Source organism: Cebidichthys violaceus, unplaced genomic scaffold (genome assembly GCF_023349555.1).
Source record: "Cebidichthys violaceus isolate CVI_PGR_0920_01 unplaced genomic scaffold, fCebVio1.0.p SCAF_3, whole genome shotgun sequence".
Taxonomy (NCBI): Eukaryota; Metazoa; Chordata; class Actinopteri; order Perciformes; family Stichaeidae; genus Cebidichthys; species Cebidichthys violaceus.
The window spans coordinates 215,484-232,579 of record NW_027176483.1 but is presented as its reverse complement, the minus strand read 5'-3'; the positions used below and the strand labels follow the sequence as shown (position 1 = coordinate 232,579).

General features: G+C 41.7%; 1 protein-coding gene across 2 annotated transcripts; it reads right to left on the bottom strand.

Moving 5' to 3' along the window:
• Positions 1 to 4,931: 4,931 nt before the first annotated feature.
• tbc1d15 (TBC1 domain family, member 15) lies at positions 4,932 to 15,396 on the bottom strand. 2 transcript variants are annotated; one of them, XM_068723139.1, is made up of 17 exons: positions 15,322 to 15,396; positions 13,070 to 13,171; positions 12,342 to 12,416; positions 11,936 to 12,077; positions 11,438 to 11,645; positions 10,503 to 10,605; positions 9,834 to 10,031; positions 9,593 to 9,721; positions 9,096 to 9,199; positions 8,577 to 8,671; positions 8,375 to 8,491; positions 8,197 to 8,297; positions 7,946 to 8,045; positions 7,112 to 7,209; positions 6,903 to 7,019; positions 6,409 to 6,495; positions 4,932 to 6,270 (listed from the first exon to the last, which is right to left on the bottom strand). In XM_068723139.1, the coding sequence occupies exons 1-17, from the start codon at positions 15,343 to 15,345 to the stop codon at positions 6,079 to 6,081; spliced, it is 1,992 nt and encodes a 663-aa protein (XP_068579240.1). In that variant the 5' UTR covers positions 15,346 to 15,396; the 3' UTR covers positions 4,932 to 6,078. The 2 variants fall into 2 exon arrangements, with proteins under 2 accessions (XP_068579240.1, XP_068579241.1); XM_068723140.1 differs by having other exon boundaries at positions 9,834 to 10,028.
• Between the last annotated feature and the right edge of the window lie 1,700 nt (positions 15,397 to 17,096).

Sequence of the window (17,096 nt, the reverse complement as noted above, 5' to 3'; positions counted from 1 at the left end):
CCTTTTTAATTCACCTGAAAACTATAAGATATCAGACATGTTTATGTTTACCATGTTCACTGTGTTTGGTTAGCGTGTTAGCATACTAACACTGGGCAGGAATGTAAACAACAGATGGAGAAACAGAGAAAAAGTCTTTGGATGAAAAGAAGTTGAAGCTTCTGGAAGATGTTTCAGGTTGAACTCCATCAAGAGAACACATCACAATGCAGACACACAACAAACATCTGGTCTCTGAAACATTTAGTCTCTACTCTCTGAGAGTAGAGACTAAATGTTTATACAGACTGTTTATAGACTGTCTATATACTAACTGTATACAAACTAACTGTATACAGACTAACTGTATACAGACTAACTGTATATAGACTGTCTAGACTAAATGTATATACAGACTAACTGTATACAGACTAACTGTAGATGCAGACTAACTCTATACAGACTAACTGTATATAGACTAACTGTATATACAGACTAACTGTATATACAGACTAAGGGCTTATAGACTAAGTGTCTATAGACTAATTGTATATAGACTCAGTGTCTATAGACTAATTGTATATCGACTAACTGTATAAAGACAAACTGTAGATGCAGACTAACTGTAGATAGACTAACTGTATAAAGACTAACTGCATATACAGACTAACTGTAGATAAACTAACTGTATAAAGACTAACTGCATATACAGACTAACTGTAGATAGACTAACTGTATAAAGACTAACTGTAGATACAGACTAACTGTACAAAGACAAACTGAAGATACAGACTAACCATATAGAGACTAACTGTAGATAGACTAACTGTATAAAGACTAACTGTAGATACAGACTAAGGGCTTATAGACTAAGTGTCTATATACTAATTGTATATAGACTAACTGTAGATACAGACTAACTGTATTGAGACTAACTGTATAAAGACTAATTGTAGATACAGACTAACTGTATATAGACTAACTGTAGATACAGACTAACCATATAGAGACTAACCATATAGACTAACTGTAGATAGACTAACTGTATAAAGACTAATTGTAGATACAGACTAACTGTATAGAGACAAACTGTACAAAGACTAACTGTAGATAGACTAACTGTATAAATACTAACTGTAGATACAGACTAACTGTATAGAGACAAACTGTATAAAGACTAACTGTATAAAGACTAACTGTAGATACAGACTAACTGTATAGAGACAAACTGTATAGAGACAAACTGTATAGAGACAATCTGTATAGAGACGAACTGTATAGAAACTAACTGTAGATACAGACTAACCATATAGACTAACTTTAGGTAAACTAACTGTATAAAGACAAACTGCAGATACAGACTAACTGTATAGAGACAAACTGTAGACACAGACTAACCTAACTGTAGATACAGACTAACTGTATAAAGACTAACTGTAGATACAGACTAACTGTATATAGAAGAACTGTAGATACAGACTAACTGTATAGAGACAAACTGTACAAAGACTAACTGTATACAGACTAACTGTAGATAGACTAACTGTATAAATACTAACTGTAGATACAGACTAACTGTATAGAGACAAACTGTATAAAGACTAACTGTATAAAGACTAACTGTAGATACAGACAAACTGTAGATACAGAATAACTGTATAGAGACTAACTGTAGAGACTAACTGTATATACAGACTAACTGTATAAGACAAACTGTATATAGACTAACTGTAGATAATACAAGTGTATACAGACCAACTTTATACAAATATAAATGTATACTGTATATACTGTATATATACATGTACAATATACTGTATATATATTATATTGCATGGGTTCTTTCTCTGTTAATGCTTGTCCTTCAGTTTTCTTGGTCATTGGTCCTCTCAGACTGTAACGTGTCCAGCAGGTTAACAGAAGACTCTTCACTTTGTTTGTCTGTCTGTCTGTCTGTCTGACTGACTGTCTGTCTGTCTGTGAGACGGTGGAGCTGAGTGACAGACACACAAACAGCTTCAATAAGAGACAGCGAGATGGAGACTCGATAAGTTGCCTCTATCAGCCGGGTGCTCCAACAATTTCCTGTTTAACAGGAAATGAAAGAGCAGCGAGACGGCAGGAGAAGCTTTGTTCTCTCTGATGGAGCTTTATGAGCAGATAGCAGGTGATACTTTCGTCTTCCTCCTCTTCCTCGCTCTCCTCTCAACGCCAAATGTCTCCCATCAAAGGAGGAGGAGGAAGGGAGGCCGACTCGTCGTCACATTAAAGCAGCTGAAGTGACATTTGGAGCCGAGCAGCTCTTCAGTCAGTCTGACATTTAAATCATGTTTCAGATGTTCAGAATGTGTGTAAATGTATAAATATATTGTTGACATACATATATATCTAATTATATTGTTAACACACACACACACACACACACACACACACACAGTTGATACATATGTACATCAACAATATAATTAGATATATAAATGTATATTAACAATATAATTAGATTATGTATATATCTAATTATATTTTTGACATGCATATGTATATCAACAATATAATTAGATGTATAGATATACAGTTGTGGTCAAAAGTTTACATACACTTGTAAAGAACATAATGTCATGGCTCTCTTGAGTTTCCCCGTTATTTCTACAACTCTGATTTTTCTCTGATAGAGTGATTGGAACAGATACTTCTTTGTCACAAAAAACATTCATGAAGTTTGGTTCTTTCATGACTTTATTATGGGTTAACAGAAAAAGTGATCAAATCTGCTGGGTCAAAAATATACATACAGCAGTGCTAATATTTGGTTACATGTCCCTTGGCCATTTTCACTTCAATTAGGCGCTTTTGGTAGCCATCCACAAGCTTCTGGCAAGCTTCTCGTTGAATCTTTGACCACTCCTCTTGACAGAATTGGTGCAGTTCAGTTAAATTTGATGGCTTTCTGACATGGACTTGTTTCTTCAGCATTGTCCACATGTTCTCAATGGGATTTAAGTCAGGACTTTGGGAAGGCCATTCTAAAACCCTAATTCTAGCCTGATTTAGCCATTCCATTACCACTTTTGATGTGTGTTTGGGGTCATTGTCCTGTTGGAACACCCAACTGCGCCCAAGACCCAACCTTCGGGCTGATGATTTTAGGTTATCTTGAAGAATTTGAAGGTAATCCTCCTTCTTCATTATCCCATTTACTCTCTGTAAAGCACCAGTTCCATTGGCAGCAAAACAGCCCCACAGCATAATACTACCACCACCGTGCTTGACGGTAGGCATGGTGTTCTTGGGGTTAAAGGCCTCACCTTTTCTCCTCCAAACATATTGCTGGGCATTGTGGTCAAACAGCTCGATTTTTGTTTCGTCTGACCACAGAACTTTCCTCCAGAAGGTCTTATCTTTGTCCACGTGATCAGCAGCAAACTTCAGTCGAGCCTTAAGGTGCCGCTTTTGGAGCGAGGGCTTCCTTCTTGCACGGCAGCCTCTCAGTCCATGGAGATGCAAAACACGCTTGACTGTGGACACTGACACCTGTGTTCCAGCAGCTTCTAATTCTTGGCAGATCTGCTTTTTGGTGGTTCTCGGTTGACTCTTCACCCTCCTGACCAATTTTCTCTCAGTAGCAGATGATAGCTTGCGTTTTCTTCCTGATCGTGGCAGTGACAAAACAGTGCCATGCACTTTATACTTACAAACAATTGTTTGCACTGTTGCTCTTGGGACCTGCAGCTGCTTTGAAATGGCTCCAAGTGACTTTCCTGACTTGTTCAAGTCAATGATTCGCTTTTTCAGATCCATGCTGAGCTCCTTTGACTTTCCCATTGTAGCGTTTGTCGGCGTTTGTATCCAATGAGCCCTATTTAAATGGCCTCAGAGAAGTCACCAGCTGTAGTCACTCATAATCACTCACAAGAAGTTAAGAGGCCATGCTATGAACCTCATTTCATTGACACAACTTTCTAAGTCACCAAAATTGCTAATTCATGTTGCTGTATGTATATTTTTGACCCAGCAGATTTTGTCACTTTTTCTGTTAACCCATAATAAAGTCATGAAAGAACCAAACTTCATGAATGTTTTTTGTGACAAAGAAGTATCTGTTCCAATCACTCTATCAGAGAAAAATCAGAGTTGTAGAAATAACTGGAAACTCAAGAGAGCCATGACATTATGTTCTTTACAAGTGTATGTAAACTTTTGACCACAACTGTAAATGTACATCAACAATATAATTAGATGTATATTTATATATCTAATTATATTGTTGATGTACATATATGTAAATATCTAATTATATTGTTGATATATGAGATATATATGTATAGATTTTTGTTTTAAAGAAGACTATTAATAACCAGATTGACTTATTTTAAAGAAAACTTTATTAATTTGTCATCTATAATAAAAGTATGGAATGAAGAGAAACACATCAGAGACTTGATTGTGTTGCTTTTGAAGGAACACTTTGATATTTGTGGAGATAAACATTTGTTTAGATTCCTTTTTCTGCTCCTTCACAGTAAAACACTTGGCTTTTATTGTGAAGGAGCCACAGGAAACTCAATGTAAACTGACTCCAGCTGCACAGATGAACTGCTGTTTACTGAGAATACATATATACACGTATATATATACATATATATATATATATATATATGTATATATATACACACATATATATATATATATACACATATACATACATATATATATATACATATACATATATATATGTATATATATATATACACATATATATATATATATATATATACATATACATATATATACACATATATATACATATATATACACATATATATATATATATATATATATATATATATATATATATATGTGTGTGTGTGTTCACTTCCTCTCAGAGTGAATAAACGAGCCGCTCCGTCGTATAAAAACACAAATCTACATGTCGATGACTTCAGAGGAAACAGTTTTTCACAGGAACGTCTTCTTTTATTCCTCGTTAGATGATTAATACTGAAGGAGGTTAAAGACACAAGAGTTTGTCCATGTTTGTCTTTGACGAGTTCACTGTGAGGAGAAAAAACACCACGATGCCTCTAAAGATCCATTCAGAACTCCTGCTGCTCCTTCTGTCATTTAAAGAGACAGTACTGATGGTTCACAGTCTCCTTAAAGAGACAGTACTGATGGTTCACAGTCTTCTTAAAGAGACAGTACTGATGGTTCACAGTCTCCTTAAAGAGACAGTACTGATGGTTCAGTCTCCTTAAAGAGACAGTACTGATGGTTCAGTCTCCTTAAAAAGACAGTACTGATGGTTCATTCTCCTTAAAGAGACAGTACTGATGGTTTAGTCTCCTTAAAGAGACAATACTGATGGTTCAGAGTCTCCTTAAAGAGACAGTACTGATGGTTCACAGCTTTACTACAGGAGGAGGAGCTTAAATAACTGTTTTTATGAATGGAGTCTGGTGTGAAGAGAACATGGATAACAGGTAATATCAGAAAGGTAAAGAGATCTTCTGAATATGACTGATATTGATTCTGTTAGTGTCTAAAACAATCACTTTGCTCCTGTGAACCATCATTACTGTCTCTTTAAGAAGACTGAACCAGCCCTACTGTCCCTTTACATCACGTCCTTGAATGTTTAATGAGTGAATCTGTGACTTCTGAGTGGATTCATGGAGGTTTATTCTGGATATGATGGATATGTGTTATCCGTTATGAAGAACCAGAACTACAGAGGTTCATGTGATTCAATGGATTCAAAGTAAAACACAGAGACAAAAGTCGTCCTATAAAAGTTCTGTTAGTAGTTAGCGGTTAGCTGCTAGCTGTGGTTTCTCTGTCAGAGCAGAGAGACTAAAACAGGAAGTAAAAGGAGACCTGAGAGACACTGAAACCACCACATGTCTCTGGTGATGCAGAACTAAAGAGACCGGTGGACGGACCCAGAGGAGCACCGTCACTCAACAGGGTGAGCGTCTGAATGGAGCTTTAGGAGACGTGGAGAGAAGGACTGACGGACACAATGCGGTACAAGAAATTACAAAAATAAGATTCTGAATCGTCTCAAATGCTTTTTACACGGTCGTCCTTGTCAGTCTGTGCTCACGACGATATGAAGGCCACTCTGTTGTGAGAGCTGCTTCCTCTCAACAGTCCGTTGGAGCAGACGTCCGGTCGCTGAGTCGGCCTGAGAGACGGAGAGGCTCCGCAGTCACAGACCTCAGAGTCCAGACCGGGATCTGGACCCGGACCCGGACCCAGACCAAGGATGACGCTGATGGAGCAAGGCAGGTCCTGAGGACAGCAGGAGATGCTTCATTAGAAACACATGGACACATGGGGGAGACGGCATGGCAACACTCTGAGAGTCAGTCAGACAGAGGTCCAGACGTGGACTTAGACCTGGACCCAGACAGACGCTGGTGAACGTACCTTACAGCTCTTGATCTGCTGACAGATGCCCTCAGCTTTCTGAAGGATGTCTTCGATGTCCAGCTTCATGGAGAGTTCGTTAATGTGCTGAAGGGACAACAGACAGACGTCTCAACATGTTCTACTTTAAACATAACATATATATATACATATATATGTATGTACATATATATATGTACATACATATATATGTATATACATATATATGTATATATATACATACACACATATACATATATATATATATATATACACATACATACATATATATATATACACATACATACATACATATATATATATATATACACACATACATACATACATACATATATATATATATATACATATATATACGTATATATGTACATATAAATATATATGTATATACATACATACATACATACATATATATATATATATACACACACACACACACACACACACATACATACATATATATATATATACACATATATATGTTTAAAAACCACCTTGAGGATCTCGTTGAAGCCGTAGTTCTCCTCCATGATCTTCTGTTTCTCCGAGTCCAGGATGGCACAGCAGACCAGCAGGTGGAAGTTGTCGCAGGGTAAATCGGTCCACATCACCTGAGGAGGACACACAGGTAGAGACAGGTGAACACAGATCTTTCCCAGGTGTCCATCCATCCAGATCCACCACAGAAGAAGAAGAAACTCACCTCCCAGAGTCTCAGAACGTCCTGGAAGCTGAGCTCTCTCTTGAATCTGATCAACAACCAGCGGAAACAGAAATACAGAAAACCTGAATCCTGAGACTCTGTGAAGCAAAGAGACAGTCCTGTTAGGGTCTCCTATACTGGACGAAAGGACATCCTATCCCAGCTGGATCCTCAGGCTGTCCACAAAGAGACAGTCCCGTTAGGGTCTCCAATACTGGACGAAAGGACATCCTATCCCAGCTGGATCCTCAGGCTGTCCACAAAGAGACAGTCCCGTTAGGGTCTCCTATACTGGACTAAAGGACATCCTGTCCCAGCTGGATCCTCAGGCTGTCCACAAAGAGACAGTCCTGTTAGGGTCTCCTATACTGGACTAAAGGACATCCTGTCCCAGCTGGATCCTCAGGCTGTCCACAAAGAGACAGTCCCGTTAGAGTCTCCTATACTGGACTAAAGGACATCCTATCCCAGCTGGATCCTCAGACTGTCCACAAAGAGACAGTCCCGTTAGGGTCTCCTGTACTGGACTAAAGGACATCCTGTCCCAGCTGGATCCTCAGGCTGTCCACAAAGAGACAGTCCCGTTAGGGTCTCCTGTACTGGACTAAAGGACATCCTGTCCCAGCTGGATCCTCAGGCTGTCCACAGTCCACTGAGTGTCCAGCTGTGGACTATCAGATTGTTCAGCTGCTTTTCTCTGTAAATGTTATTTGTTCATGAATTCTATTTTCTTGCTCTTGTGTTTGTTACCACACAACTTTTATACTGAATGCTTTATTGCGAAGGGCTCTGTGACTTTTGTTTTGAAAGTGAGTTCCAGGTAAGTTCACGTACCGAGGTAGTTCCAGAAGGACAAGTCCAGCAGTCTGAGCAGAGTACTGAGCTGGATCAGCTGAGTCTTCATGCCCTGCATCTGCTCCTCAAAGTTCTGGTGCTGGAAGACGACAACAAACACAAACCTAACGTGTTTTCATTGTACTTGTGTATGTGTATGTATATATACATATATACATACATACATACATACATACATATATACACATATATGTATGTATATGTATATATATTTATATATACAACCTCACCATTTGTTCCATGAAGGAGACAAAGCACCAGAAGGCGTCCACCTCGTTCTCCATCACGTAGAGGATCGGAGACAGCAGGTCGCTCATCCCCTGGACGTATCCTAAGGAGACACAGAGACCTCAGAGTCCTGGTCCGCATGTCCCTGATCCTCAGAAGGAGACACCTTACAGAACTCACCCAGGTCAAAGTCCAGCATGCAGTAGGTCATCAGGATGTCGTGGAGGAGGACCAGACCCGGGTTGTCGATGCCTTCGTAGAAGCGGTTGCTGCGGTCCGTTCTGTTGACGTCTTTCTCTGAGGACAGAAGAGGGATGGTGTTATGGTGTCTGAAGGTCTACTGGTCTTCAATGATCAATAACCAGTATAAGGGGGACCTCACCGATCAGACTTCTGTAGTCCCTCAGTCTGGAGTTCCTCCTCTCCTGCTCCTCACTCACGGACTTCCACTGCAGCTTCATCCTGAAGTATTCATCACTGTGAGAGGACACAGTCATCAACAGCCAGTCACTGTCAGGTGATCACTGTTCACTGAATCATTAGTGAACACCTGATCACTGTTCACGGAATCATTAGTGAACACCTGATCACTGTTCACTGAATCATTAGTGAACACCTGATCACTGTTTACTGAATCATTAGTGAACACCTGATCATTGATCACTGATCAGTTCCACTGTCCTGTGACATTCTATAGAAACACGTTGTGGTCACTTTATTAGGTACACCTGTTTAATACTGCAGCAGCCATCTGACCAACCAACAGTAGGACTCTTACTGCCTCATGATTGGCTGACGAGCGATGACTAATAACGAGCAGGTATCCAGGTGTACGGGTGAACAGGTGGACCTAATAAAGTGCCCACTCAGTGTTTGTGAACATATTAAAGTAAAGTCATACGTTTTGGTTCTCTGCAGGACTTTCCTCTCCTCCAGCGTGCTGTCCCAGGGGACATAACCCAACAGGAACTTCCAGGCTTCTTTCCTCAGAGCGTGACAGAGTCCCTATAGAGACAGACAGGGTGAGACACAGTCCCTGTAGAGACAGACAGGATGAGACAGAGTCCCTGTAGAGACAGACAGGATGAGACAGAGTCCCTATAGAGACAGACATGGTGAGACAGAGTCCCTGTAGAGACAGACAGGGTGAGACACAGTCCCTGTAAAGACAGACAGGGTGAGACAGAGTCCCTATAGAGACAGAGTCTCTGTAGAGACAGACAGGGTGAGACAGAGTCCCTAAAGAGACAGCCATGGTGAGACAGAGTCCCTGTAGAGACAGACAGGATGAGACAGACATGGTGAGACAGAGTCCCTGTAGAGACAGACAGGATGAGACAAAGTCCCTGTAGAGACAGACATGGTGAGACAGAGTCAGACACAATAAACCCATCTTACTCCTTTGAAGATGACTTGTTTTAGCAGTGGGATGTTAATCATCCTTCCCTCTGGATCCTGGTGTCTGATCCAGTCCTCAGAGGACAGAGGACCAGTACGGGTCACCTGAGGCCTGGTCCCCAGGTCAATCTGAGGGGACAAGGGTGAGACAGACAGGTCAAAGGGGAAACAGGGTCAGAGGTCCTACGAGTTACACTAATAATAACAATGAGGTCATGGTCATGTGACCCAGCAGCCTCACCCTGGTGATGACCTCAAAGCCGGGCTCCTCCTGCTGGTTGATCTCCAGTCCAGGAATAACTTCACCCAGCAGAAGGGCCACCTCCTCGGGGGGGCGCTGGTGCTGCTCCTCAGACCCCCGGAATGCATCGAAGATGTAGTTAGTGACTTTAGAGAATCCTCCCAGAGTAGTGACGTACGGGTCCTTCCTGAACTTCTGCTGGAAACACACGGTTCTATTAACATACAAGTTAAGAGGAACCTCTACAGGGATCATTCAGCTAGACCTGGATTCACCTTTCAAAATAAAACTAAATGTAATGATGTCAAGGGCTTTTATTGTGAAAGGTCAGATGTGGTCTGTGTTTCCTTTATCAAGACTGAAAGGAGTAATAAAGTTTGCCGTCTTGTTTGGGACTAGAGAGCTTCTGTGTTCTTGTAAACTGCTGAACGTTTTGAATGTGTCTGTTCCTCACAACCTGATTGGTTGAAGACTTGATGTGTGTGTTGAGGTCTTAATGTGATGACTTGATGTGTGTGTTGAGGTCTTAATGTGGTGACTTGATGTGTGTTGAGGTCTTAATGTGGTGACTTGATGTGTGTGTTGAGGTCTTAATGTGGTGACTTGATGTGTGTGTTGAGGTCTTAATGTGTCTCTTAATGACAGCAGGATGTTAATCTAGTTACTAACCTGAACGAGGCCGAAGTTGTTGTCGTCCAGCAGGTTCTCAAAGGACTGAGACAGAGCTCTGTTTGGAGAGCTGACCAACAGACACGAGTCATCCTCTGGAGATCTGCGCGCACACACACACACACACACACACACACACACACACACACACACACACACACACACACACACACACACACACACACACACACACACACACACACCTCAGACTCTCGTTTCTCTCTGAAAACTGGACAGTGACTCCAGGTCCTTTCAAAAGGTCCTTTCAAAATAAAACCCTGACACAGTGAAGCAGCAGGTCCTTTCAAAATAAAACCCTGACACAGTGAGTCAGCCTCTTCCGTGACGTCACACTGGTGCTGCTGGTGTTACTGGTTCCTTATGAAAGGCTCAGATAAGAACTTTAATAAGATTTATCTGCAGAGAGATGATATCTGGACTCTCACCCAGAGAAACAATATTGTTCACATTTATTATTTTATGTTCCACTCGTGAGACTGTGGTGCTGGAGAGGGTGGGGGGGTCTGTATGAATCATCAACTGTCATCGATGTAAAGTTGTAGTTCTTTAAATGCCCACGTTATCACCAGTCACAGCCCAGTAGGACTACAGTCATCGGGTCACACTTTCATCCCTTCATTCATCCCTCCTTTCAACCCCTCCTTCATCCCTTCATTCCTCGCTCCTTTCAACCCTTCCTTCATCCCTTCATTCCTCCCTCCTTTCAACCCTTCCTTCATCCCTTCATTCCTCCCTCCTTTCAACCCTTCCTTCATCCCTTCATTCCTCCCTCCTTTCAACCCTTCCTTCATCCCTTCATTCCTCCCTCCTTCCCTTCATTCCATCCTTCAGTCCTTCTATCCATTCATTCCTCCCTCCCTCCCTCCTTTCAACCCTTCCTTCATTCATTCCTCCCTCCTCCCTTGTGTACTCACTCGGTGAGCAGAGCAAACCTCCTGAGGTTCTCCAAGAACTCTCTGCTGCCGCCCTGGTGGAAGTGCAGAGCAGGTAGGGAGGAGCAAGACTCCTTCAGTTTCAGGACCAGGAAGGTCCAACCCTCTTCCTTCACGGTGACGGACCTGAGGTCACTCAGAGCGAAGCTGAACGCCCCCCGACTCCTCTCGTGGCTGTGGTTCAGAGCGCCTGACAGACAAAAGTCCAGCTGTGATGCTGATTGATTTATTATACATTGATATATGTGTCTGAGTGTGGACGAGCTGCTGAGAGACGTGAGATATAAAGCAGCATTGACGGCGCGGTGGAGAGTTAATCACTGAACGCAGTGAAACTAGTCGTCAGAATCCAACCAGCTTCTACCGTCAACGTGTTCCTATCAGATCATAAAGCTTGTAACACGAAGGACAAACACACCGTCTCCACAGAAACATGTAAAAACACACAGCCGTGTTCCGTGTTCATGATGTTCACGTCACCTTCTCCGTTGGTGCAGCTCTTCTTCTTGAAGGACACGGCATTCACCATGTCCCACTCTGTCTCGTAGCTCTGCTGGGATTCTAACAGCTGGTGGGACTTCTCACCTGGGACCTGGTCCCACTCCATCACTGAGCTGGAGTCCTGAGGAGACATTGACAACATGACGACATGTCAGACTTCTTCTCCTTTCTGCTCCGGACTCAAATGATGAACAGTTAAAAGAGGACGACTGCTGTTCCCTGGTGGGCTGATAGATATGTGTGTGTGTGTGTGTGTGTGTGTGTGTGTGTGTGTGTGTGTGTGTGTGTGTGTATATATATATATATATATATATATATACACATACACACAGTGTATCTGTAGTTATATATAAAGTATAACTAGCTATAGAAGAAGAAAACAAACCTTTCCAGCACACAGCATGTTTGATGCGTCGACTGTTTCTTCCACAGGTTTGAACTCAACAAGGACTTCAGCCTCCTGTGGACAAACAAACCGTTACGACTTGTTATTATATCACTTAGAATGGATTGTGCTGCTTATAATACCTGGTTTTCAGAGGCGCTGCCTATGTCCATGTTATGTGCATTAATAATAAATAAATACATCACTTTGTCAGCACTAGGTTCCATTAACAGCTCTCGATAATGACTTTTAAACTGAATGCTCTGGTCTCAAACCTCAGCATCTCCAGCCGGCTAACATGAAGTACAGGCTGAGGACCAGAAGAGGTCAGACTCAACAGTGAGGAGAAGCTGAAGAACATGAAGAACATGAAGTACAGGCTGAGGACCAGAAGAGGTCAGACTCAACAGTGAGGAGAAGCTGAAGAACATGAAGTACAGGCTGAGGACCAGAAGAGGTCAGACTCAACAGTGAGGAGGAGCTGAAGAACATGAAGAACATGAAGTACAGACTGAGGACTAGAAGAGGTCAGAGTCAACAGTGAGGAGGAGCTGAAGAACATGAAGAACATGAAGTACAGACTGAGGACTAGAAGAGACCAGACTCAACAGAGAGGAGGAGCTGAAGAACATGAAGAACATGAAGTACAGACTGAGGACTAGAAGAAACCAGACTCAACAGTGAGGAGGAGCTGAAGAACATGAAGTACAGACTGATGAACCGTTTACCTTGTCAACAATCCGAAGAGAGCCCGAGACGAGTACATCCTGCTCGCCGGCGTCTTCATCGCCGCTCGGATGGATGAAGACTCCTTCGTGTTCAAAGATGACCTGTGTGACAGACGTGGTGGTGAATCAGACCCACGTTCACATTTCATCTTCAGAACATGAACTAATGTGCTCCTGTTGAGAAGGAGCACGCTGTGTTGTGTTTAACAGGAATACGATGTTCTCACTCACCACAGTCCTCATGTTCCATACATTCAACATTACTTTACAACAGTCAGTTATTCAGTGAGCTAATATAACAATAATACTTTATATACTATCACAAGTGAGTCTGTAGACAAGTTCACCAAATGTTTATTATTAATCTTTTAACAAAGTATTCAAAGAGCTTCTATTATAGAACAATATTTTATACTCATGTAAAGCTATTTTATAGTTTGATCAGATTTTAACAAGATTCAAAGTTTGTTCTAAAAAGGCACCGGTGAAAGATTTAATACATATCAAAATATAAGTTTAATGTGATAAACTCCACATAACAACACATCTACTGGAACATTTTAATTATTAAATAACTTTACATCCACAGGAACTCTTCACACTGTACTTTTAGAAGTGTATTTGAGAGCATTATATTCATTATATTTTATTATATTCATTATATTTTATCATATTCATTATATTTTATTATATTCATTATATTTCATTATATTCATCTCTCATCTCATCTTCAACCTCTTATCTGGGATCGGGTCTCGGGGGCAACAGCTCCAGCAGGGGACCCCAAACTTCCCTTTCCCGGTCCACATCAGCCAGCTCTGACTGGGGGATCCCGAGGCGCTCCCAGGCCAGTTTGGAGATATAGTCCCTCCACCTGGTCCTGGGCCTCCCTCGGGGTCTCCTCCCAGCCGGTCGTGCATGGAACACCTCCCTAGGGAGGCGCCCGGGTGGCATCCTCACCAGATGCCCGAACCACCTCAACTGGCTCCTTTCCACGCAAAGAAGCAGCGGCTCTACTCCGAGTCCCTCACGGATGACCAAACTTCTCACCCTATCTCTGAGGGAGATGCCAGCCACCCTCCTCACTCGCAAACAAGACCCCGAGGTACTAGAACTCCTTCACTTGGGGTAAGGACTCATTCCCTACCCGGAGTGGACAATCCACCGGGTTCCTGCTGAGAACCACAGCCTCAGATTTAGAGGTGCTGATCCTCATCCCAACCGCTTCACACTCGGCTGCAAACCGATCCAGTGACTGCTGGAGGTCACAGCCCGATGAAGACATCAGGACCACATCATCTGCAAACAGCAGCGATGCAATCCTCAGCCCACCGAACTGTAAACACTCCTCCCCACGACTACGCCTCCATATCCTGTCCATGAATACCACAAACAGGATTGGTGACAAAGCGCAGCCATGGTGGAAGCCAACCCTCACCGGAAACGAGTCCGACTTACTGCCGAGAACCCGGACACAGCTCTCGCTTTGATATCATTATATTTCATTATATTTCAGTGTTTTTACCTCATTAGTTCATCATGTCTTGAAGACAAAGACACTTTTCCGCATTGTGGACAATAAAGTTTCCAACCAACCTATAACTATATATTATATATATATACACATATATATTATACTATATAACTAACCCTAACCAGGAAACAACTTGGTGTTAAAACGTTATGTTAAAAGCTTCTTATTGACCAGCTGATCTCAGTGATGAGCTACAGAACGTGTGTAGCTCAGTGAACAGATGTTTAGAGAGTAAACAGATGTTTGTTAGCCTGCTAACGTTAGCTGTTAAAGAGCAGACACACTAGCTACCGTTAGCAGGCTAACTAAAGATGGGATGACAGAATACAGTCACGGGTTTAGGTCACACAGGGTGAACCTCACGGCTGTGCTTACGTTAGCAACATGCTAGCAACATGCTAACGTTAGCACAGCTGTTAGCATGTAGGAGCCTCCGCTACGTGTTGTGTGTCTATGAACTACATAAACAGACGGGTTTAGGTCGCAGCTGTGCTCTCGTGGCATCTCTGGTGATGTCGTCACACTACAGCTAGCACAGCGGCTAATGCCAGCTAGCACAGCGGCTAATGCTAGCTAGCCTGAGCTAACCGCTCAGCTGGTTAGTGAAGCCACAACTCTATAAACAAATACAAACATCTATATATATTTACAGTATACATACATAACATATAACTGTATAGTGTCAACTTGTATAACATATATTTACATGTGTTTCTACCTTTAGGAGAGAGTCCGCCGCCATGTTGTCGCCTTCTCTCTCCTGATGACGTCAGCAGCTCACGTGCCTGTCAACTTCCAAAACAAAACGGACAAGTCAGCTTCCGGTGGAGAGCATTGGCACGCATGCGCACTAAGTCTTCACACATTTTCAGTTTATTATATTGTGTTGTGTTGTGTTGTGATATTGTTATATTATATTATATTATATTATGTTATATTATGTTGTATTTATATTATATTGTTATATTATATTATATTATGTTATATTATATTATATTATGTTGTATTATATTATATTGTTATATTATATTATGTTATATTATGTTGTATTATATTATATTGTTATATTATATTATATTATATTATATTATGTTGTATTATATTATATTATGTTATGTTATGTTATATATTATATTATATTGTTATATTATATTATGTAATGTTGTATTATATTATGTTATATTATATTATATTACATTATGTTTTGTTGTACTATATTATGTTATGTTGTATATTATATTGTTATATTATATTATAATGTTATATTATATTATATTAGTATTATATTATATATTATATTATGTTTTGTTGTATTATATATTATATTATATTATGTTTTGTTGTATTATATTTTATTACATTATAATATTACATTATATTACAGACATTCACATCCCATGTGATGAAGGTGCTGGAGAGGCTGGTCTTGGACCACCTCCGACCGCAGGTGAGATCCTCACTGGACCCTCTGCAGTTTGCATACCAGCCTCATGTGTTAGTGGACGACGCCATCATCTACCTGCTGCAACGAGCTCAGTCGCACCTGATGGAACCGGTGTCTCTGTGAGAATCACTTTCTTTGACTTCTCCAGTGCATTCAACACCATCCAATCAGTGCTGCTGAGTGAGAAGCTGCGGGTGGTGGGGGTTAACAAGTCCACCGTCTCCTGGATCACTGACTACCTCACAGGCAGACCACAGTTTGTCTGACTGGACCGTGTGCTGTCTGACACGGTAGTCAGTGGTACTGGAGACGGTGGACTTGTTCTGTCTCCCTTCCTGTTCACCTTATACACCACTGACTTCCAGTACAACTCGGGGTCATGCCATCCACAGAAGTTCTCTGATGACTCTGCAGTGGTCGGTGTATGAGGGACGGACAGGAGGAGGAGTACGGGCAGTAGTGGAGGACTTTGTGGAGTGGGCCAGTAGAAATCACCTGCTTCAGAACGTGGCCAAGACCAGAGAGATGGTGGTTGACTTCAGGAGGAAGACGACGGCTCCACAGCCGCTGAGAGTTCTGGGAGAGGACATGGACATGGTGGAGGACAAGGTCCTGGGTGTCTCCATCGACAGCAGACTGAACTGAAGACCAACATCAACGCTGTGTACAAGAAGGGGATGAGTCGACTCTTTTTCTTGTGTGCAGTAAGATGTTGGAGATGTTCTACCAGTCTGTTGAGGTCAGTGCACTGTACTTCTCCGTAGTCTGCTGGGGGAGCAGGAGCCGGAGACACCAACAGACTTAACAAACCGGTTAAGAAGACTCCATCATCGGCTGTAAACAAGACTATCTGGAACAGGTGGTGGAGAGGAGGACACTGAAGAAACTATTATCCATATTGGATTACCCGGACCACCCTCTCCACCACCTACTGCAGGGACAGACTGATCCAGATACAGGAGAACATTCCTGCAATAAGACTTTATAATAACTCATCCACTAGACATACATATAACATATAACACTGCTACACTGTTGTTTGTGTGCTG